Source organism: Carassius carassius, chromosome 21 (genome assembly GCF_963082965.1).
Source record: "Carassius carassius chromosome 21, fCarCar2.1, whole genome shotgun sequence".
Taxonomy (NCBI): Eukaryota; Metazoa; Chordata; class Actinopteri; order Cypriniformes; family Cyprinidae; genus Carassius; species Carassius carassius.
Window position 1 is genome coordinate 5,386,111 of NC_081775.1, and position 25,192 is coordinate 5,411,302.

General features: G+C 40.0%; 1 protein-coding gene across 1 annotated transcript; it reads right to left on the reverse strand.

Moving 5' to 3' along the window:
• Positions 1-230: 230 nt before the first annotated feature.
• On the reverse strand, positions 231-23,750 carry LOC132097076 (uncharacterized). The gene is made up of 8 exons (XM_059502709.1): positions 23,557-23,750; positions 20,886-21,987; positions 19,914-20,048; positions 18,926-19,100; positions 18,433-18,531; positions 18,055-18,146; positions 17,730-17,870; positions 231-506 (listed from the first exon to the last, which is right to left on the reverse strand). The coding sequence occupies exons 1-8, from the start codon at positions 23,721-23,723 to the stop codon at positions 366-368; spliced, it is 2,052 nt and encodes a 683-aa protein (XP_059358692.1). The 5' UTR covers positions 23,724-23,750; the 3' UTR covers positions 231-365.
• Positions 23,751-25,192: the final 1,442 nt, after the last annotated feature.

Here is a 25,192-nt window from a genome sequence, read left to right on the forward strand (position 1 = left end):
AGTTTTCCCTCCGAACTGAAACCTTTCAGTTTCAAAACGTTTTTAAAAAATGTTCTGTGTTTTGTGGTTCTTGGTTTGAAAACAAGTAGCTACAAATATGGCTACTAGTAAATGCCTAAAATATCTTAGCAATACATTTAGATAAACATGTATTAAAATATGTATGACCAATGTAATGTCCTTATTGATTCACATGTATTAAAACAATGAAAAAAATGTTTAAGGGGAAATATAAAATAAAGTATATTTGAAATAAACAATGAAGGGCCACATAGCACACTGCAACACTCCACACTCATACACCTTCATACAAAATCACTAAAAACATATTGTGCACATTGTTTTGTTCCCTTGGCCAGTGCAGATCAGCTGTGTGACACTGCTCCAGGAAGCAGAGAAGTTTTATCGTTGTGTTGGTCGTGTGGACGTTCCTCCGTCTCCTGCTCCCCCTGCAGTGCCCCCACCATCGATCCCAGTGTCCCGAAGCTGCTTGTGCAGTTCTCCACCTGTGCAGAAACGCACAGTGTGACCTCTGACCCCTCCAATCTGGGCAGGACATCAGGTTGAGAGGCTGGTGTGATACTGTCAGCTATACTCTGGACAGTGATGCTGGACTGAAAAATGTGGTGCAGATATATTAATGTAATGTCTAATCACAATGCAGTTTCTGCAATAAAGTAGAGATAAATGTAAATATGTTTTATGAAAGGAAGAAAAGTTGCATTGTTACCAAACCAGGCTTGATGTAACAAATTTTTGACAAGCTACACTCTTAAAAGTAAAGGTTGAAATCTATGATTCCATGAGGATTGTCTCGCTTGCGTTATGTGATCCTCGTTCAAAGGAGAGGTTACGTTGACACTGACATTAGGAGAGCCCCAAACACCTCTGAGCATTACAAGAAAATAGCCAGTGACTATTTGCGAGTACAGTTTGCATGGCAAGCCACTCCCCTTACATACGGGTATATCAGATGGCGGCAGGGCCAAATAGGCCCACCACATCTACAAGCTGTCGCTACTATCTCACAATATTACAGCAATCAATGTATTGCATTGATGGCAAATAACATCACTAGACCCTGTGGTGACCCTGCTAACAAAAAATAATAGAAACCATCACAGAAATTATAATGATTTCCACTACAAAGACCATTACAAACATTACAAACCGTCAACTTGAAACCATTAAAACCAGTAAATAATGGTTTCCAACAGAAGGTGACCAATTACTAGTAGAGACCAACAGGTCCATTACAGTTTTCATTAAAACCAGTAAAACCATTACAAATGATGTGATGGTTTCTATTTCTTTTTTCAGCAGGGGATTGAATAAATTTATTATCGTATGAACTAAAATACTTTAAATCTACAAAAATCGCAAAATGTATAATATGACAATGATAAACAAACCTGGAATCAAGAAACCTGAAACAACAGAATACTTTATTTTGAGTATTCATATGTTTCTATTGTACTCTTTCTCTGTGTCTGTGTGTGTGTGTGTGTGTGTGTGTGTGTGTGTGTTTGTGTGTGTGTGTGTGTCATGTTAATCAGATTAATCATATTATATGCTACTTCATTTACTCTATTTTCTAGCTCAATAGCTCTTAAATGTAACTCGCTGTAGAATCGTTGATGTCTCTTTATGATGAAAGGAGTATTCATGCCAGACAATGCGGAGTAATAAACAGCAGTGAACATTCGGACTAGGGATGTCCTGTGATTTTACTGTAGTGCTTTAGGTCACATGCTCTATAGTGTAATTGGCGAGCAAAGGTAACCTGATGTAACTTCACTTTTTTTTTATCCCCTCCCAACTGCCTTTATCTTCACATTTTTTGCTTGCCATCATGAGCACAATCTCCTACATGTCAGTTTTGGTTTCTTATAAGCATTAAACTAAAACAGATTGCATTAGCACCCCCTTTTGTTGCTCCTCCCCTCTCTCAGGGAGGGACTGTTGTGAGGAGCATGAGATTGAAAAACTAGGACTAGGTGGGCTAGTATTGATGAATGAATGAATGAATGAGCAAATGAATGAATAGGCGAATGAATGAACAAATTAATGAACGAGGCATTTACACATCGCTTTCATGTTGTACTGCTGTACACCCAAAGAGCTTTACAATCATATGGGGGGTCTCTCCTCAAACAACACCAGTGTGCAGCATCCAACTTTTTATAATGCAACGGGAGCCACAGTACAACGGCACCAGTGCACTCACCACATCAGCTACAGGTGGAGAGGAGAGAGATAGTGATAGAGCACATTCAGTGAATGAGGATAATTTGGAGGCCATGCTTGACAAGGGCCAGACGAGAGAATTTGACCAGGGCACAGGGGTTAAACCCCTACTCTTTATGAGAAGGGACATGAGATTTATAATGACTACAGAAAAGCAGGACCTTGGTTTAACTTCTCATCCTAAAGACAGTACTTTTTACAGAATAGTGTCCCCGTCACTTAACTGGGGCACTAGGACCCACACAAACCGCAGGGTGAGCACCCCTGCTGGCCTTAGTAAGACCTCTTCCAACCTAGTTTTGACTCCACAGGAGAAGCGCATCGTGACAAGCAACAAGTGTCTCCTCCCTTGAGTGCTGTCCAAGCGAACAAGCATATTCTTGCCTTGCAGCAGTGGATGGAACCGGCAAAGAGCAAGCAGTACTTGCCAGCAACTTGAGTCAACTGATATGCCACTGCAGTTGAGGTCCAATCCAGGAGCACCAAAGCTGTGTGCCAGCTGCATACAGAGTCCCAGCACATCCTGAAGGCATCTGTTGTGACAACAATGTGCCTCGACATTTGTTTCAGGGGCACACTTGCCATATGCCTATATGCCCCAGTAGCATTTCCCCCCTTCTCTGAATCCTGCAACCTCTTGCATGGCAAAATATTATGTCGATATTGACAGCAAAGAAGCAGAGTGTCGTTCACTGTCTGAAGCCAACACGTCTGGCCCATAAATGAAGGAAACTGCTCTTTTATTGAGAATGTGGATAGCGAGTGGCCAGGGGCAGAATGGTCATTCTTGGTGACTGTAAGGAGTTTCATGCTAAGCCATGATGTGGCTAATGGCTTTGTCTGCTGGACAAGGTCCTCCTCAGGTGTTTCCAAAGAAGCCCAGACTAGAAAATGGTGGCATCGAGACCAAGACTACCATGGTAGATATCACCTGCCCATGAGACTGCACCATGACATTTGTCACCTGTAAGACGAAGTCAGTCGCCATGCTCTTGCATCAACCCCGGGTCAGAACTACCCTTGCATAGTATTTTCAGTGCCTTGGTCTGGAAAGTACATACGCTTGATAGAATATACATTTGCTTGATTTTGGCAGTGATTAGTGATATACTTTGCTGCTGCTAAACAAAATAGAAGGATTTGACTTAGTTAAAAAAAAATTAATTCACACACACACGCACAATAAGGAAAAAATATTGTGTTAGAAAAATTAGAAAAGAGCCATAGCAGATTTTTTTAAGGAGGAGGAATGAAATAAATGGTTACATTAATTAGGAAATATGTCTGACTGGCTACTGCCATGGTGACAGAAGAACCATTTGGCACTTGGATAGTTTCATGACTGAACTTGTATTTAATACAGTTGAATGTAAATGGAGATTTTGAAACTGTGAGTGTTATATAGTGTCACAGAACAGAAATTAAAAGCAAATGATTAACATAATGTCTTTGCAGATGTGGCTGGTAAGGACAAAAATCTAGAATTACATTGTTACACACTGATTAGGACATGGTGTTCAAAAATTTTTTACTAAGAATTATAAAGCCTATAGTGTTTATTTCCGTTGTCATCTTCAGGCCATTTCTAAATGCAAGATTGCAGCTAACTACTGTACTCTAACACACTTTAGGCTCCACAGTATCATGCCACTACTACAGTCCAAAAAATTATGCGGCTCCTCCCCATGTGTTAATCATAATTTGACAAAAATTTGTTAAAAACACATTTAGGTACAGCACTATTTTTGTACTTTTTGAAAAACATTTTTTAAAGGGGTCATATGATGCTTTTTTAAAGATCATTATTTTGTGTATTTGGTGTAACAGAATATGTTGACATGCTTTAAAGTTCAATAAACACATTATTTTTAAAAAACTGTACATTATTGTAGGTCCCCTACGCCCCGCCTCTTTCAAACGCATCGTTTTCTACAAAGTCCTTCCTTCTGACAAGCGCAGTCTGCTCTGATTGGCCAACTGACCCAGTGCATTGTGATTGGGCGAACACCGCAAGCACTCGTTGGAAATGTATCACCCCTTTCCATAATTGGGAGCTTCATCTTTCAAAATAAATGTAAAGACACTTAATAATGTCCTTAGTTTTATTATCAGTTCAAGCCCGAAAGGGGAACAGAGTTGCGTGACAGACAGTGATGAAGCTCCTATGTGTCTGCAGTACACAAACAACGGACTGTTAAGAAAGCTGACTCCACTGTTTGACCATAACTCTCTCTCTCTCTCTCTCACACACACACACACACACACACACACACACATACACACACACACATGCAATGCACAGATACTATTGGCAAAACTCCACATTTGAACATTCAATAGAAAATAATTAAACTAATAACAAAACATACATACAGTTGCTGATTCAGAAGCGCCAGATTGTCATAGCAAAGTCAGAATTACCTCCTCACCTAGGTTCACGAAACAGTCGTCCATAAAATGGGTTGCTGTTCTGTTGTAAGTAATCTTAAAGGTTCCTAAATTAATCTAACATTACTTTCAGAATGCCAAAAAAAGTGCTTTTGCTTTCGCTTAGATACACATTGCATCTCCCTGACATGACTGCTTCAACAAGTCAAGTCAAGTCAAGTCAAGTCACCTTTATTTATATAGCGCTTTAAACAAAATACATTCATCATTGAATTCAGTGATGTCATCTTTGTTCAGTTTAAATAGTGTTTGTGCATTTATTTGCAATCAAGTCAACGATATCGCTGTAAATGAAGTGACCCCAACTAAGCAAGCCAGAGGCGACAGCGGCAAGGAACCGAAACTCAATCGGTGACAGAATGGAGAAAAAAACATTGGGAGAAACCAGGCTCAGTTGGGGGGCCAGTTTTCCTCTGACCAGATGAAACCAGCAGTTCAATTCCAGGCTGCAGCAAAGTCAGATTGTGCAGAAGAATCATCTGTTTCCTGTGGTCTTGTCCTGGTGGTCATCTGAGACAAGGTCTTTACAGGGGATCTGTATCTGGGGCTCTAGTTGTTCTGGTCTCCGCTGTCTTTCAGGGATGTAGAGGTCCTTTCTAGGTGCTGATACACCATCTGGTCTGGTTACGTACTGGATCTGGGTGACTGCAGTGACCCTCTGATCTGGATACAGACTGGATCTGGTGGCTATGGTGACCTCAGAATAAGAAACAGACTAATATTAGCGTAGATGACATTCTTCTAATGATGTAGCAAGTACATCGGGTGTTATGGGAAGTGTTCCCGGTTCCGGTTTACCTAATTAATGCAACCTAAAAATCCTTTAACGGATTTGGATATTAAAAGCATATTAGTATGTTATGTGTAAGCCAGGTTAAAGAGAAGGGTCTTTAATCTAGATTTAAACTGCAAGAGTGTGTCTGCCTCCCGAACAATATTAGGTAGCTTATTCCAGAGTTTAGGCGCCAAATAGGAAAAGGATCTGCCGTCCGCAGTTGATTTTGAGATTTTCTAGGTATTATCAAATTGCCTGAGTTTTGAGAACGCAGCTGACGTAGAGGATTATCATTTAAAAGGAGCTCATTCAAATACTGAGGTGCTAAACCATTCAGGGCTTTATAAGTAATAAGCAATATTTTAAAATCTATACGATGTGTGATAGGGAGCCAGTGTAGTGTTGACAGGACCGGGCTAATATGGTCATACTTGTCATAAACCGTTCTCTTCCTTCTGTTTGTTTTCCTTCTTTCACACAGGCGCACACTCATACAGCTGATTACTATTATCTCAGCGCTCGCGCTGTGCACTCACACTCTAATCATTCCCATTCATGTTTCTCCTCCTTACCTCTCTCGCAGCTGTTTCCCGTTAGAATCAACACTTACACTGATTATCTATCACCTGATCCTTTTTTCTCTCTAATTCTCTCGGCTACTTCTAGTCACTGTTTGCTCTGTCTTTTGTCGGATTATTGTAGAACGTAGTGTTTTAGCACCGTTTCTCGGTTACAATCTTTTCAGCAGTTTTTCTCTCGTGTATCCCCTAGTTTCGTCTCGTCTCGTCTTGTCCTGTCCCGTCCTGCTCTGTTGTTACGTGAGTAAGAGTTGGTCATTTACCTTTGTTCTCTGCCCAGTTCACCTCCTGTCAGTGGACCTTCACTCACCTGCCGCCTGCGAGCGGTTAGCGCCGGACACGGGGACGGAGAACTGTTCTTGCTCTCTGATCTTCTGGCACTGGATTCCGGTCCCTTTCACCTGTCCATCAAGGATCCTCTTTTTGTTATTTCACAGACCTGCGTCTGTTGACGGCAGTCTCCTTGTTTGAAGTTTTGGACAATAAACTGTACTGCATAACCTCTGCTTTTGGGTCCTCTATTCTGAACTGTGACAGAATAATCCGACCAAGATGGATCCAGCGGGGGAAGGACTCACTCAATGCGAGGTTGTTTTCTCCTTGGAGCCAGCCACCTATGCCCAGGATCGAGCACGCATCGCCTACGTTATCTCGCTGCTGTCTGGCAGGGCACGTGAGTGGGGAACCGTCGTCTGGGAGTTGAATTCTGACCTGACTAATCGTTTCCAGCGGTTCAAGGAAGAGATGGTAAAGGTGTTTGACCGCTCGGTCCATGGTCAAGAGGCGTCTCGCCAGCTCGCGGTGCTTCAGCAGGGAAGACGTTCGGTGGCTGATTATGCGATCGAGTTCCGTACTCTAGCAACCTCGTCAGGATGGAATGAACCTGCTCTTATTGCTCCCTTCCTTGAGGGTCTCAATTCCAACTTTAAGGACGAGATTTATGCACGCGAGATTCCTGGGCAGTTTGATCAGCTAGTGGAGTTGGCGATCCGTCTGGACAAGCGCTTTGGGATGCGTCGTCATACTCGCGGTCTGGGGACCGAGCGACCAGTAACTCCGCCCACACCCTCTGTTCCTGCTCGGAGCGATCATGAAACGGAGCCTATGTAGCTGGGTGGTATTCGGATCTCGACGGCCGAGCGTCAGCGACGGATAATAAACCATCTATGTCTCTACTGCGGCTCCGATGGCCACTTTGTGTCCTCCTGCTCTGTAAAAGCCAGAGCTCGCCAGTAGCTAGGGGAGTTCTGGCGAGCGCAACTACTCTTCTCCCCTCATCCAAGACACGCACTACCCTCCCGGTGACTCTCCGCTGGTCCACCTCTTCTGCCTCCTCTTCTGCCTCCTGCCTAGCTCTCATCGACTTTGGTTCGGAAGCAAGTTTCGTTGATGAGAGATGGGCTTGTGAACATGACATTCCTCTTACTGACCTTGACGATTCCACTACTGTGCTCGCGTTGGATGGTAGTATAATTTCTAAAGTTCGTCGCATTACCTGACCGGTGAGTCTCACCATCTCAGGGAACCATCAAGAGACAATTTCTTTTTTTATTTTTCAGTCCCCCTTTACTCCTATTGTTTTGGGCCACCCAAGGCTAGCTAAACACAATCCCCATATTAATTGGACTAATTGTTCTATCTTGTCTTGGAGTCTTTCGTGTCATGTTGATTGTCTAGTGTCTGCCATTCCTCCTGTTTCCTCTGTTTCTGTGTTTCAGGAAGAAGCCGGGGATTTGTCTGGAGTGCCGGGGGAGTACATCGATCTGCGAGCGGTTTTCATTCGTGCCCGGGCCACTTCTCTTCCTCCCCATCGACCATACGATTGCGCTATCGATCTTCTTCCTGGTACTACTCCTCCTCGCGGTCGGTTGTATTCTTTGTCTGCGCCCGAACGCGAGGCTTTAGAGAAGTATCTCTCCGAGTCTATTGCGGCTGGTACTATCGTTTCTTCCTCCTCTCCTGCTGGTGCTGGATTTTTTTTTTTGTGAAAAAGAAGGACGGTTCTTTACGTCCTTGCATTGACTATCGAGGGCTGAATGACATCACTATTAAGAACCGCTATCCCTTGCCTCTCATGTCTTCAGCCTTCGAGATCTTGCAGGGGGTAAAGTTTTTCACAAAACTAGATCTACGCAATGCGTACCATTTAGTTCGAATCAAAGAGGGAGATGAGTGGAAGACCGCGTTTAACACGCCCCTCGGTCACTTTGAATACCGGGTTCTTCCCTTCAGTTTGGTCAATGCTCCCGCTGTCTTTCAGGCTCTTATTAATGATGTCCTGAGAGATATGCTTAACGTCTTCGTGTTTGTATACCTAGATGACATACTTATTTTCTCACCCTCCCTCCAAGTGCACATCCAGCATGTTCGTCGAGTCCTGCAACGCCTCTTAGAGAACCGCCTCTTTGTTAAAGCAGAGAAATGCATATTCCATTCTCCGTCAGTTACGTTTCTGGGATCTGTCGTTTTCGCTGGGGGAATAAGTATGGACCCTTCCAAGGTTCAAGCCGTCAATGATTGGCCTATACCCGATTCCCGAGTCGCTCTTCAGCGCTTCTTAGGTTTTGCTAATTTTTATAGACGGTTTATTCGGAATTTTAGTCAGGTGGCTGCCCCACTTACTGCGCTCACCTCGGTGAAGTCCCATTTTACTTGGACCGAGGCGACCTAGTCTGCGTTCGACCTTTTGAAGACATTATTTACCTCCGCTCCTATTCTTATCAATCCTGACATCGAGAGACAATCCATCGTCGAGGTCGACGCGTCGGATGTGGGGGTGGGGGCGGTACTTTCACAGCGCTCACCTTTAGACGATAAGGTTCACCCGTGTGCATTCTATTCACATCGTCTCTCTTCTGCGGAGCGCAATTAAGATGTAATTAACCGCGAGTTATTGGCCATTCGTCTGGAATTAGGTGAGTGGCGCCATTGGTTAGAGGGCTCTTCGCAGCCATTCATTGTCTTGACAGATCACAGGAATCTTGAGTAAATTCGATCCGCTAAGAGGCTCAATGCTCGTCAGGCTCGTTGGGCGCTTTTTTTCTGTCGATTCAATTTCACGATCTCCTATAGACCTGGTTCTAAGAACACCAAGCCTGATGCTTTATCTCGTCTGTTCGGCTCCTCAGAGGATGCCGTAACCAAGGAGAACATTCTCCCCCGGGGGTGTGTGGTAGGGGCTGCCGTTTGGGGGGTTGAGCGGATAGTTAGACGGGTTCTAGACCGCGCTATTACTCCACGACAGTGTCCCAAGCAATTATTATTCGTTCCCGAACCTGTCCGCCCGGCAGTTCTCCGTTGGGGGCATTCGTCTAAAGTCTCAGTTCATCCTGGTGTCAGGGGTACGCTCGCCGTTATTCGTCAAAGATTTTGGTGGCCTACTAGAGAACGTGATATTCGCCGTTACGTATCCGCGTGTCCTGTCTGCGCCCAGACTAAGTCTGGCAATTCACCCCCCGTCGGTTTACTCCGGCCACTTCCTACTCCATCTCGTCCGTGGTCGCATATCGCCTTAGATTTCGTCACGGGCCTCCCTCCATCCATGGGGAATACCATCATCCTCACAGTGGTGGATCGATTTTCTAAGGCTGCCCACTTCGTTCCACTTCCCAAATTACCCTCTGCTAAAGAGACAGCTCAGGTGGTAATAAATCATGTCTTCAAGCTCCACGGTCTCCCCACAGATGTTGTTTCTGATAGGGGTCCGCAATTTATCTCTAAATTTTGGAGGGAGTTCTGCCGACAGATCGGCGCCACCGTCAGTTTATCGTCAGGTCATCACCCCCAAACTAACGGGCAGGCCAAACGGGCCAATCAGATTTTAGGTCGTATGCTCCGTAGTCTAGCATTCCAGACTCTTTCCTCCTGGTGCGAACAGTTGCCGTGGACTAAATATGCGCATAATTCATTACCGTCATCCGCCATGGGGCTTTCTCCATTTAGCTGTAGCCTCGGTTATCAACCCCTGCTCTTCCCCTCTCAAGAGCTCGGGGTTTCCGTTCCGTCGGTTGAGGCATTCATTCAGAGATGCCATCGTACGTGGAGGAGGGTGAGAGCTGCTCTTTGTCAGACCAAGGCTCACTCTCGCCGAGCAGCCAACCGTCGTTGTGTTAAGGCCCCTACATATATTTGCGGTCAGCGAGTCTGGCTCTCCACCATTAATCTTCCTCTACAGTCCAGCTCCCGTAAGCTCTCGCCACGGAACATAGGACCTTTTTCCATTATTAAGGTTCTCAACCCTGTTACTGTCAAACTCAAACTTCCTCCCAGTCTTCGACGCATCCATCCCGTATTTCACGTGTCTTGCTTAAGATCCGTTATTCGGATGCCTGCCCGCCCTGTCCCTCCGCTCCCTACCCTTGTTGAGGGTTCTCCTATCTATACTGTCCGCAGGCTTCTTGATGTTCTCCCTCGGGGTCGCAGTTTCCAGTATCTGGTCGATTGGGCGGGATACGGTCCTGAGGAGAGAAGCTGGATTCCATCTCGGGACGTCCTGGACCGCTCGCTTATCGAGGATTTCCATCGCTCTCGCCAGACTTCACCTTTGAGAGCGCCAGGGGGCGCTCGTTGAAGGGGGGGTACTGTCATAAACCGGTCTCTTCCTTCTGTTTGTTTTCCTTCTTTCACACACGCGCACACTCATACAGCTGATTACTATTATCTCAGCGCTCGCGCTGCGCACTCACACTCTAATCATTCCCATTCATGTTTCTCCTCCTTACCTCTCTCGCAGCTGTTTCCTGTTAGAATCAACACTTACACTGATTATCTCTCACCTGATCCTTTTTTCTCTCTAATTCTCTCGGCTACTTCTAGTCACTGTTTGCTCTGTCTTTTGTCAGATTATTGTAGAACGTAGTGTTTTCGCTCAGTTTCTCGGTTACAATCTTTTCAGCAGTTTTTCTCTCGTGTATCCCCTAGTCTCGTCTTGTGCTGTCCCATCCTGCTCTGTTGTTACGTTAGTAAGAGTTGGTCATTTACCTTTGTTCTCTGCCCAGTTCACCTCCTGTCAGTGGACCTTCACTCACCTGCCGCCTGCGAGCGGTTAGCGCCGGACACGGGGACGGAGAACTGTTCTTGCTCTCTGCGTTAGCACTCGTTAGCTTGTCATTAGCGTCTTCATTCGAACCTATCGCTGTATTCTTTTCTCCTCTCGCTCCAGTTTTTCACAAGTTCATCAAACAACCACAGTAAGAAGTTTCATCAAGCACGGTGAGTAATGGCTTCTCCCGTCATTGTTTCTTGCACCTCTTGCCACATGTACAGTTTATCTATCTCTGTCGCTGATGAGGGATTCATATGTGATAAATGCAGGGAAATAGTTAGGCTGACAGAGAAGATTTCAGAATTAGAGACACGCATCCAACTCTTGCTGCTGCATTTTGGACTAGCTGTAGTTTGTTTACTAAGCGTGCAGAACAACCACCCAATAAAGCATTACAGTAATCTAACCTTGAGGTCATAAATGCATGAATTAACATTTCTGCATTTGACATTGAGAACATAGGCCATAATTTAGATATATTTTTGACAGGGAAAAATGCAGTTTTACAAATGCTAGAAACGTGGCTTTCTAAGGAAAGATTGCGATCAAATAGCACACCTAGGTTCCTAACAGATGACGAAGAATTGACAGAGCAACCATCAAGTCTTAGACAGTGTTCTAGGTTATTACATGCAGAGTTTTTAGGTCCTATAATTAACACCTCTGTTTTTCAGAATTTAGCAGTAAGAAATTACTCGTCATCCTGTTTTTTATATCGACTATGCATTCCATTCATTTTTCAAATTGGTGTGTTTCACTGGGCCGCGAAGAAATATAGAGCTGAGTATCATCAGCATAACAGTGAAAGCTAACACCATGTTTCCTGATGATATCTCATATAAAGCGTGAAGAGTAGCGGCTCTAGTACTGAGCCTTGAGGTACTCCATACTGCACTTGTGATCGATGTGATACATCTTCATTCACTGCTACGAACTGATGGCGGTCATATAAGTACGATTTAAACCATGCTAATGCACTTTCATTAATGCCAACAAAGCAATAGACTTGAACACTAACTGAAACCACTCCTTCTTTCTTTGTGTGAACATTTGGGCGGCATTATAAAAATATTTGCACATAGTGACGTAGACATGTAGGGACGTGTTTGAACGAGCCGTTTTAGGGGGACAGAGTCTTAACTTTGATAAAGAATATCTATTTGGATTTGAGACTTTAGTCTTTGCAACTTAACAGATCTTGAGCTTGTAACACTCCAAAGAGAAAGGAAATATTTAAATCACATCATATGACCCCTTTAAATGAGCTTGCTTTTCAAAAGTCTGGGTTTGGTAAATTTTTTATTTATTGTTATTGTTTTTTGGGGGGGGTTTTGCTCATGAAGGCTTTATTTATTTGAAAACAGAAATGTAGTGACATTTCATTACAGTTTAAACTAACTGTCTTATATTTGAATATATTTTAAAATGTAATATATTCCTGTGATCAAAGCTGAATTTTCAGCATCATTACTCCAGTCTTCAGTGTCACATGATCTTTCAGAAATCATTCTAATATGCTGATTTGATTCTCAAGAAACATTTTCGATTATGTATAAACACTTACTGGCCACTTTTTTGGTACACCTTGCTAGTACTGGGTTGGACCCCCTTTTGCCTTCAGAAATGCCTTAATTCTTCATGACATACAGTAGATTCAACAAGGTGTTGGAAACATTTCTCAGCGATTTTGGTCCATACTGACATGATAGCATCACGCAGTTGCTGCAGATTTGTCGGCTGCACATCCAAGATGCAAATCTCCAGTTCCACCACATCCCAAAGCTGCTCTTTTGGATTGAGATCTGGTGACTGTGGAGGCTATTTGAGTAAAGTTAACTCATTGTCATGTTCAAGAATCAGTCTGAAGCCTTTGTTCCCCATTCTGATGCTCGGTTTGAACTTCAGCAAGTCGTCTTCACCACATCTCACCCGGATCCAGTACGTATCCAGACCAGATGGTGGATCAGCACCTAGAAAGGACCTCTACATCCCTGAAAGACAGCGGAGACCAGGACAACTAGAGCCGCAGATACAGATCCCCTGTGAAGACCTTGTCTCAGATGACCACCAGGACAAGACCACAGGAAACAGATGATTCTTCTGCACAATCTGACTTTGCTGCAGGCTGGAATTGAACTGCTGGTTTCGTCTGGTCAGAGGAGAACTGGCCCCCCAACTGAGCCTGGTTTCTCCCAAGGTTTTTTTCTCCATTCTGTCACCGATGGAGTTTCGGTTCCTTGCCGCCTGTGCCTCTGGCTTGCTTAGTTGGGGTCACTTCATTTACAGCGATATCGTTGACTTGATTTAAACTGAACAGAGATGACATCACTGAATTCAATGATGAACTGCCTTTAACTGTCATTTTGCATTATTGACACACAGTTTTCCTAATGAATGTTGTTCAGTTGCTTTGACCAGAGCCGGACAGTAACGGAGTACATTTACTTGAGTACAGTACTTAAGTACAATTTTGAGGGATCTGTACTTTACTTGAGTATCATTTTTGGGGAGTACTCATGACTCTACTCAAGTACATTTGAGAGGCAAATATTGTACTCTTTACTCCGCTACATTTCTATCCATAACCGTAAGTACCTGTTACTTCTTCGCCCCCGTCCACAAGGAGACAGAGTTTACCCCAATCCGATCTTTATTTCCTCGTCTCAAGAAATATCCGCCTCCACACCAAACCACAAAATGATGTAGTATTCATGCCAGACCAGCATGTGGCGCTGTAATTCTGCCACAGAGATAAACTTAAAACGGAGAAGAAGACATGGACTTGGCTCATAAACCTTGTGCGTGGTACACAAACGAACATGGAACAATACATTTATTAACTCCGTGTGGATGGAAAAATAAGGAAAAAATAAAAAAATCTCAGAAACCCTCAGTATGTTGGTTCCCTCTCAAACGTGATTGGATTGTGCAGGCGCCACTGATTGGGACAGCCTATCTGCAATCACATTCAGCTTTCCGCCAAAGACTTCATGACAGGACGTGCACACATACACACACACACACACACACACACACAGAGTTGTCACACATAGATTATGTATGTGAGAATGGTGTTAATTCAGCTGAAAGTATTTTCTCCTGCTTTTGCCTGTATGTCATTGTGAGAGAAAGGGGCTTAATACTGTCACACAAATGAGCTGAATTTTTTTTTCCTTCTTTGTAAGCTGACCTAAACACAGCTGATTAGCTGATTTTCTTTCATCATTATTATTTTCTCTTCTATGCTGCGTGTATAACACGGTCAGGTTCAGATGTGGGTCAGAAAATTGCTATATTGCCTTCTTTGCTGGTTTAGGTTTATTGATTTGATAGGTGAAAAAACATAGAAACTCACATGTATACACAATTGTTAGCTGAATTTTCTTTTCTGATATTACACATTACTGTAAGCTGAGCATTTGCTTTGATGTTCTTGAATATGTGGTGTAACACAGTCAGGTTCAAATGTGGGTGCAAAAAATCCATTAAAACTCTAGCAGAGGTTTGTCAGAGCGTTGCCATTGTGCTATTGCACAAATGTTAAATAAAGAAACATAGTAAAAAGATGAAAATGACTTGATTTTACTTTCAATTCCTTTTACATTCTCCAAGGTATTAACATTAACATTTTTCATAACTCCATGTAGAACGTTTCTGTACATAAATGTAAGCACTGTGGCAGTAGTAATGCAATATTTAGAAAATGTACTCTTGTACTCTTGATACTCAAGTACTTTTAAAAACAAGTACTTCAGTACTTTTACTTAAGTACACAACTGACTGTAGTACTTTTACTTGTACTTGAGTAAAATTTAGCAAGGGGTATCTATACTTTTACTCAAGTAATAAAGCTGTGTACTCTGTCTGTCTGGCTTTGATGCAATGTATTTTGTTTAAAGCACTATATAAATAAAGGTGACTTGACTTGACTTGAGATCTAGATGCCAAAATGCATTGAATTGCTGCCATGTTATTGGCTGATTAGCAATTAGTGTTTCCAAGCAATTGAACAGGTCTACTTAATAAAGTGGCCGGTGAGTGTATATATATATATATATATATATATATATATATATATATATACCGGTGCATCTAAAAAAAAAAACAAAACACTTTTTATTTGATTTTTTATATTAGAGCTCTCAGCTCATGAAAGTCAAAAATTCAGTATCTGAAAATATTATAATATTTCCTAAAATCAATCAAAAAACTAAAAAAAAGAAAGAAAGAAATGTTCATTTATGTACTCAGCTCCTTAAGCACAAATTCCAGCATCAGTGAGGTGTGGCATGGAGACCATCAGCCTATATATATATATATTTATATAGTAGTGGGCATAGATATATAAGTGGTGAGCATAGATTATTTTTTTTAATCTAGATTAATTTTGCTGGAATCTTGGAATTAATCTAGATTAATCTAGATTAAAATGGCTCATTTGAATTCTGCGAAAGGAATTCAGAATATGTGTGCTACCCAAATAAAATATTGACTAAAACTCATTCTTTTAGAACGTGTTTTTCAAGCCAGGTGGTGGATTAGACCAGGGGCTCATCTCCTGTTTCCAAAATGCATCACAATGTGCTTGAGAAAACTGTCAACTAATTCCACATTGCATAAGGTGCAAACAACCTTATGCCTGTTTCAAACATTATCCGTCTGCAGTGCGTATGCGTTTCTTACTTTTTTACGCACCCATGTTAACGGATTCCAGCTTTCACACGGTTGCGGTCCGTCAGTGCGTTCCAGGAGCGTTGCGTCTGCAGCAGTGCAGCGATCGTTAACGTACCGAGTAGCGGACTGCAAACGCGTCCTGTGTGAAAGCACAATGAGTATGAGACCGTGCTGCTTCTGCACCACATACAAAACGCACACGGAATGCATACGCACTGCAGACGGAGTATGTGTGAAACAGGTGTTTGTCTTGTCGAGGTTTCCATTGGGATGCTTCTTAAAAAAGAAAATTTCCCTGAAGCAAACCCGGCGGCTTCAGCTGCAACCATGTTAGCACGTCATGTTTGATGTGGTAATTTCACAGTAGGCATACACACAGGTTCAAAGACTCGTTCTCGCCCCCTACAGTGCAATTCGGTTAGGCATTCATCCACACTAAAACATCAAGGTGAAAGTCATCATAGCTCGTCTAGTATAGACCCAGCTCCCAACCCAACTTTGAGAATAGATTAATGGCGATATTTTTTTTATCGCCTGATAAGTGTCTCCCGTTAACGCAGCACGTTAACGCTGATAACGGCGTTACCAGGAAACTCTTATCGGGCGATAAAAAAAATATTGCTGTTAATCTGATAATCTTTTAAGGCTGAGCCCCCTTAAAATTAAAATCCTAGAATCACCACTGGTCAGCAAACCTCTTGGAAGTGGTTTTGGCACAGTGGGCAGGTGCCAAGTCCTGCTTGAAAAGAAAATCAGCATCTCCATCAAGCTTGACAGCAGATGGAATCATAAAGTGCTCCAAAATCTCCTGGTAGATGGCTGCATTGACTTTGGATTTGATAAAACACAATGGACCAACACCAGCAGATGTCACAGCTCTCCAAATCATAACTGACTTCAGAAACTTCACACTGGACTTCAGGCAGCTTGGATTCTGTGCCTCTCCAGTCTTCCTCTAGACTCCAGACCTTGATTTTGAAATGAAATGCAAAATGTACATTTGTCTGAAAAGAGGACTTTGGACCAATGAGCAACAGTCCAATTTTTTTTCTCCTTAGCCCAGGTGAGATGCTTCTGATGTTGTTCTGCTTCAGAAGTGGCTTGGTAAGCCCTTTTCCTGAAGATGTCTGAGTGTGGTGACTCTTGCTGCACTGACTCCAGCTTCAGTCCACTCCATGTGAAGCTCTTCCAAGTGTTTGAATCGGCTTTGCTTGTCAGTATTCTCAAGCTTGAGGTCATCCCTGTTGCTTGTGCACATTTTCTTACCCAATTTCTTCCTTCCAGTCAACTTTGCATTTGATACAGCATTCTGTGAACAGCCAGCCCTTTCAGTAATGACCTTCTGTGACTTACACTCTTTGTGAAGGGGGTCAGTGATTGTCTTCTGTACCATTGAAAAGTTAAAAAGTGAAAGTCGTGACCCATACTCGGAATTGGTGCTCTGCATTTAACCCATCCAAGTGCACACACACAGTGAGAAGTGAACACACTGTGAACACACACCCGGAGCAGTGGGCAGCTATATATCCAGCGCCCGGGGAGCAACTGGGGGTTTCGCCATGGGTATTGAGAGTGGAAGAGAGCACTGTTCATTTGCTCCCTCTCGCCTACAACTCCTGACAGCACCGAGACTCGAACCAGCGACCTTCTGGCTCTCAAATGTTTGATCTTTTATGAGCTGTAAGCTCTAATCATCAAAAAAAAATAAAAATAAAATCTTTTGAAATGTTTACCTTTACATGTATTGATTATAGAATATATGAAAGTTTCACTTTATGAAATAAGTAAAAAAGAAAATTACTTTTTCTCAATCTTCTAATTTCTAGATGAAATTATATACAGTATATGTATATATACAGTATAGTAACAATAAATGTCTTTACCTCCAGTTGATGCTTCCTTGCTATTAAGTTCTTTTTAGAAAATCTCACTTTTCAAAAACAAGTGGAAGTTGAACACTTACATTCTCCATGGACACGTTGCTCCCTACAGGGGCCTTTTTCTTTCTTGAGATATTGGGGTTCCAGTGACAAACCAAACTGTCATTCTGAACACTGTAGTTTTTGTGACCAATCAACCAGTAAGTGTCCATTTTTCCTTTTCCCTGAAAACCATAATGTCACATTAGGTTTTTGCATTTTGATGAAATATTATGAAGACAAACCTTTTTCTTAATCTTCTGATGTCATAACTTCAACTCATGTTGCAAGAACATACAGATAATCCAACAGGAACATGGTTGTGGTTTCAATGGCTTAGCATAGTACTTTTATAGATCTGATTCTCACCTTTACTTCAATCTCACCGCGTAACTGCAGTTCATATGCATTGTCCTTCATGAGTGCCAGGTATGTAGCAGAGCTTGCATGAATCTTCTGTGCTAAAGACCAGATCAAAGAAACATTAATGTTCTCCTGTTATGCAAAATGCCCATCGAGCAGAAGCCACATTGGTGCTGAGGTGAAACTCAGACAGTGATATTAGCTTAGCTGAATGCTAATGCTAAGCTCAGTTTATAGCATACATGTATGAAAAAATAACACGAGGTATCTATGGTAATGTTGTGAATGAAAATATTCATGACCTCTGCATTGGAGGAACAAAAAAGATCAAGATTAAAGACAAGATTAAAATGCGGCACATGTTAACCAGACAGATGAACGTACGCAGGCTAGTGGACTCCATCCGAGAGGCAGTATTAACTGTGTCTCCAAACAAACAGTACCGCGGCATCTTGTACCCAACAATGCCAGCGACACAAGGACCTTAAGTGGTATGAGAGACATGAAAGACAACACTGTGAATTACTATAAACATATTTATATGTCATTTATCAATTATTTTCTTATTTATTAAAAGTCATAGTTTTTATTACATTAATGATTATTAATCATTAATAAAACATTGGCAAAATTTTTAGAAAGGATGCATTATATCTGTAGCTGATGAACTGACAAATAAGATCAGGGATGTTAATTTGGAAAGCAAATATGGTTGATTTTTTTTATTTCATGTTGACTTTAAGTTACAGGTCATGTAATATAACAAAATTATGAATGTATTCATGTTTCAGTCCTTCTATGTGTGGCACCTTTATTATTAATACATCTTTTTTTGTGTAAACACAGGTAACACACACACACACACACACTCACAGACCTGTGTGTATTCCGGCTCGGAGCTGGAGGCGTTTGTTAGGCATGTGAGGTATTGGCACCTGTCTGACCGCAGCCACCAGATCCAGAGACATTTTAGCGATCTCATCTGCATGTCTGTCTCCGTTTCTCTCTGGCAGTCCACTGACCACCATGTATGCATCTCCTATAGTCTCCACCTGTTTCATTCAAACACAGAAGCCCAGTAAAGACAAACTGTATGTGTTTAAATCTAGCTGAATAATTCTTCATTACAGTACATCAGCATTAAGAATACACTTGTAAACTTACTTGCTGGAAAAAAAGAAAAGAAAAAGAAGATGGTTTCCATTACAAATACCATTAAAACATTACAGACCATCAACTGTTAAACCATTAAAAGCAAAAAATAAAATAAAATAAATAAATAAATTGATTTATTGGTTTAAACAAGCCACCAATAGAATTACATTTAAATTAAATTTAAAATTAAATTAAATTAAATTTATGCATTTAGCAGACGCTTTTATCCAAAGCGACTTACAGTGCATTCAGGCTATTCATTTTTACATATCATAATAGAAGGCGACAAATTACCAGTAGAGACCAACAGGTCTATTGCAGTTTCCATTAAAACCAATACAATTCCCATTATAACCAGTAAAAGTATCTATTGTCACTTCTGATTAATTTTATCCTTGCAGAATAAGTATTAATTTCTATTATATATATATATATATATATATATATATATATATATATATATATAATTTTTTTATTTATTTATTTAATTATATATATATATTTTTTTTGTAAGGGTAATGTGAATTTGGAGTCACAATGAAATAATACTACTAATAAAAAGGTTCCTAAGAATTAATGTAAAAATTCCTGGGTAAAAATGTTCCTTTGAGCACTGTAAGCATAACCTTAGCATAAGCCAGATATGTTGTGATTATTTCCTGTATGGTTATTTATAGAATTTTTGTGTGATTGTCAGAGTATGTTGATACCTTGTAGACATCATAGGAGTCGATGCGTGTGTCGAAGCACATGTAGAGGTTATTTAGCATCTCAACAACTTGTAGTGGAGTGCAAGAGGCTGATATTGCAGTAAAACCCACAATGTCTGAGAAAAAAATAGTAACCTGGAAAATAATATTTGTGTTAGTTACTTCCTGGACAACATTCAAAGAACACCAGAATATGTTTAACAGATTCCTACATTTTCTTGGCAATCTCTTTTGTAGTTTCATTGGCATTGCTAGGGGATTTATTTTTAGATTGCATTAGGTACAAGTTTAATGCTAAGCACTAGGGATTTATTCAAATCACTACCGCCTAAGTGCAAGAAATAATAAAAATAGCAAGTAATAAATGTAATAAACATGTAATAAACTGCTAATAATGTAAATATTCTATGAATCTGATGTGAGTTATGTTTATTGACCTTACACATACTTCAAAACATGGTAGCCAGCAGTTATTAGAGCTATTTCTACCTACGTAATTTAATGCATACAAATGAGTTTGTTGTTATAAATTAATATATTCAGTGAATTGACTCAAATAAAACCTGTTATTTTAGATGTTGCCATTTTTTTTCAGTGTAGATATTGTGTTGCTATTATGAAATGTCTACTCGTTCTGCTACATTTGTCTATTTCTTCAAAATATCTAGTTTCAAGCGCTGTAAATCTAAGGGGACAGGCTTCAGGTGCAGAGATTGCTCTTACAGACATGTGTCATTTACCCCACTCCCTCATGAGCTGTTTTATCTCCTGATGAATATGGAATACCATAATTACAGGCAATTACTACAACAAAAAGAACAAACAGAATGGCAGCATGTGCGCTTTCCTGACACTGCCATCTTGCCAACATCCCTAATGAATATGCTTGTCTTTTCAGACTTGAGTTTGATTTGTTAAAAGGGAATGTTGGAAGATAATATATGCAGAAATAGAGAGCTTATAACCATGTACCTTCTCATAACTCTCAGCCTCTACGTGTTTCTGTTGGCGTAACTGCTTGGCCACAGATTTGGGCAGCATCTGATGAAGGAGATCTTCTGCAAGATGTCGTTCTCTCTTCAGGTCTTCTGTCTTCTCCCTGAGGCTCTGAGCATAGTCCTGGATCCATTCTGTCATTTGTTTGAAGGAGAGCAGCACTATGGGGTAAATGAGACAGGCGATGGCGAGCAGGCAGATCTTCAGACTGATGCTGGACGAGATGTCTCTGGATTTCAGTTTCAGAGCCCATCCAGCTCTGGTGTGAAAACATCTCAGCGTGTTCTCCAAGGCCAGCATCAACTCTGTGGATCCACTGGAAGTTGTGGCAGTAGAGAAGATTAAATATTTTATATTACTCCCGTTTAGCTCTAAATCAGTATTTTCCATCCAACAGTTATAGAGGTTTTCAGACATGTCTTTTATGACTGACATGAGTGCTGTTGCATGCCATATTTCATCTCCTTTCTTTTCACCTGTTATCCAGCGATAGTTCAACTCCTGGACAGTTAAAAGCAGTTTCAGAGCAAGGACATCTGTCCAGTCTGTGTTGTGTTTGAGGAAACCAATATCAACATCTCTGATGCCCCATGTGTTTAATATCTTCTCAATTGCTAGAGTAAAAACTGTGGTTTCATTAGCATCCATTGACTCACCTCTCCATGTAGCATTGAGAAACTCTTCAAGGTTGGATTGAAGATGCTCACAAAACTCAAGTAACTCAACATCACAGGGCTGACCCAAACTGTCCATATCAGTACTAGCACAACAACGGTTAATGGTGAGCATTACCATGGACCAAGAGCTGGGAAACCTTTCTTGCTTGACATTATGAACTGTATTCTCCCTTGTTGAACTGAGGTTTCTTAATGTTTGGAGCTCCATCACGAGCCTGAGTGTAATATTTGTCCTACATGATGTAAGCTCTTTAAGTGAAGCTTCAGTGGCTTGCCATTGAGCCAAAGATGAGTTGAAGTCCATGGTCACAGCAGAGAGAAGAGCCAGGAAAGAGATGACACAAGCGACCAGGATTCTGCGGACAGTACGGCTGCGACTGCCACAACTGAGTAAAGACAGCCTGTGAAAAGAGCGCAAACAAAACTCAGTCATGTATGGTGAGTATTTAAGTATTTTCTTCATGGTTGTGAAACCTCAGTGGAACATGTTTATATTTTGATGAACCACACCAAGTTCTGCAGTTTTGCATTTTAAATGTAACTTAGGTTTCTAATACTCAACCACAACTTGAAATAAAATTAAGCAGACAATTTGGAGTCCTGTTTGTTAATATGAGTTAACATTAGACACAACTTAAAACCAGAGCTGGGTAATGACTAAATTTGCCTCTGAATTTGGTGGGAAATTAGACCATGTTTGAAACTATTTTCAATCAATTCACAAACCTGCTGGAGTTTGGGAAACCCATTGGAAGCCCTTGTTTTATTTTCGATTTCGATTTGACTGAGCAGGTCAAACTGACCCTAATTGCCTTCAATGCAATTCCCTAAATCACATTATTAAAAACAAGAAGAATCAGGTATGTAAAGAAACATTTTTATATCGGTATTTGTCACACAGTGCAATAAATAAATAAATAAAATAAAAAAGTATGATTTTTAAAAATGTGTTTAACCACATTTTTAACCCCTTAATTGTACCCTTGACTCCCTAAATAGTGAGTAAAAGCTATTTTTTCACACACTAAAAAAATAAAAAAATAAAATAAATAATAATAAAATAAATAAAATAAAATAAATAAAATAAAAAAAAATAATAATTGAGGGTCAAATTGATCCGCGAACATCAAAATTGTTAGAAATTGATTTGTGTTGACTCCAAAACACATCACTTTGCATGCATGTTCATGGGCCTAAATGAGAAAAGGTCACAAAATATCAAGAATAATTTCCACTAAGTATTTCCAACAGCTCGAAAATCAAAATGGGACAAATTGACGGGGAACATATATAATATTTAATAAAATGTTATTTGTAAAATTTTAATGTTTTACCCTGCATGATGTATATTTGTAAATACATAAATAACATATGTAATGTTTAATGTATTTTATGATGTTGATATAAAAAGGGGAATATATTTTCTTTCTCTTTGTCTTTTTTATCAGTACGGTTACTAGTAAGTTTAAAACAAGTTTGATAAAAAAAAGTCTTCTTAAAGTAATCTTAAAGTAGGCTGGTCATTATACATGGGGTAACAGATTGTTAATATTGCGTTACTCATTTGTTCCTTTGTAGTTATTGATTAATGACAGAACAGTATTATAAAGTGTTATCATACATGGCTATATTACTTAAAATGAGCATGCTAAAGTACGTTACAGTTTTCATCATGTAACCTCCATAATGGACAAAATTTGTAAGAACGCTCTGGTTAAAACGCATGATAATGAGTCATTATAAAAATAATTCCCTTTGTCGCTTTAAATTCAGAGAGTTTTATAAATGCTTAAAAAAAAAAACTCGGCAGACTGTCACACCATATAAACAAATATTAAAGTAATTGATAGGAAATATTAACATTAAACAAGTTTTCAGCATTTAGCTAAATGTCTGTTCGTTAATAAAAATAGCATTATTGTTATTGTTAATATTATTATAAAAAAATAAATACTGTAACTGTTTGTTACCTGCAAACGTCACATTCTGCTTGTGGCTCCTCTTTGTTTTGGGGTGAGATCTTCTTTCGAGCTTTATGTCTCCGGCTGTTGATTTTAGTTAAAGTGTCTTTCAGAGAGGCCGATGACAGGGTCCCAGACGCGACACAATCCTTTTTCATGTACTCCAGCGATGACATGAGATTACCCTTCTAAGTCTCTTAATTAAGTGAATATCCCAATCAAACGCTATAATATCATATCAGACTGTCTTCTTGCCCCAGGAATAAGCTCATCGTGTGTGTTTGTGTGTTTCTGCTTCTCTTTGATGTGCAGTTTGATGCAATATGTGACGTAGTTTTAATTGCAGGGTTAAAGTAAAATGGTTGCTACAGACACAGACTATTTTATTAATAAAATAATAATAATAATAATAATAATAATAATTCTTGCTGACGTGTAGGGTACATTTTGTTTCTATAATGAACATTTAAATAATGTTATTCGTCTCTTTTATTCATCTTTGTTCACACTTTTTTTTCCCTCGCGCTCGTTATGAAATAATTCATCACTATTGGTTTAAATATCTGCAATACCTATTTAAATAACTGTACACGGAAATATCATACATAAACGTGAGGTGAATAAATAAATAAATAGGCCTATCTATCTATCTATCTATCTATCTATCTATCTATCTATCTATCTATCTATCTATCTATCTATCTATCTGTTTTAAGTGTCGTGCATCTCTCTGGACTAAAATCAAAGGCTATTATGTGTTAATGACAGGTACCATTTAAACTACAAACGCGTTACGCCTAGTCCGATATATTAAACAGGCTATGCTATTATTCATATTAGTAAAATTTTAACATTTATAGTTAGCTGATTTTATGGTTTAAGTAAATTACTTTTATTTTCTTAATTAGGCTGAAATAGTCGCTTAACGAGGGCGACTTTTGCATCTGCATTATATTAGAATGAACTGGTTCTGGAAAATATTAATTCTCCTGTTCACTTGAATGGCCTTAGCCTACTATAAATGTAAATAAGAAAGATAACAGGTTTTTATTGAAAACCGAAATTAAGTAATATATTGATTCAAATCAACCAAGAGAATCCTTTAAGGCTAAGCACAAACATAAAAATAAATGAATAACTTAATAATTGTATTAAAATGCAATTTTATGCTTATTACACCTCACACGCTGTTATCAGTACATCTAAATCTCTTGTTCATGGCTTATATATATATATATATATATATATATATATATATATATATATATATATATATATATATATATATATATGTACAGTACATAAGCTCAGTACAGACACCGATACTACTACGCATGCTTTTTAACGATGTGCTTTGATTTCACACAAATAAATTAGAAGCAGACTGAAAGTTAATGACGATATTTTCCTCTGTTATCTCTTTAATTTAATTAAATTCAAGTTTATTTGTATAGCTCTTTTTACGGTACAAATCATTGCAAAGCAACTTTACAGACAATTAAGTTTCTACAATATTTAGTAGTAGCTTATATGCTAAGTGGTGAATTTTCTGAAAAAATTATACAAGACATAGTCAACAGCAATTATTATGTGATTGCATAGTAAGTAGCAATATTTGTTAGTTCTGTATATTTCAGGGTTAGCG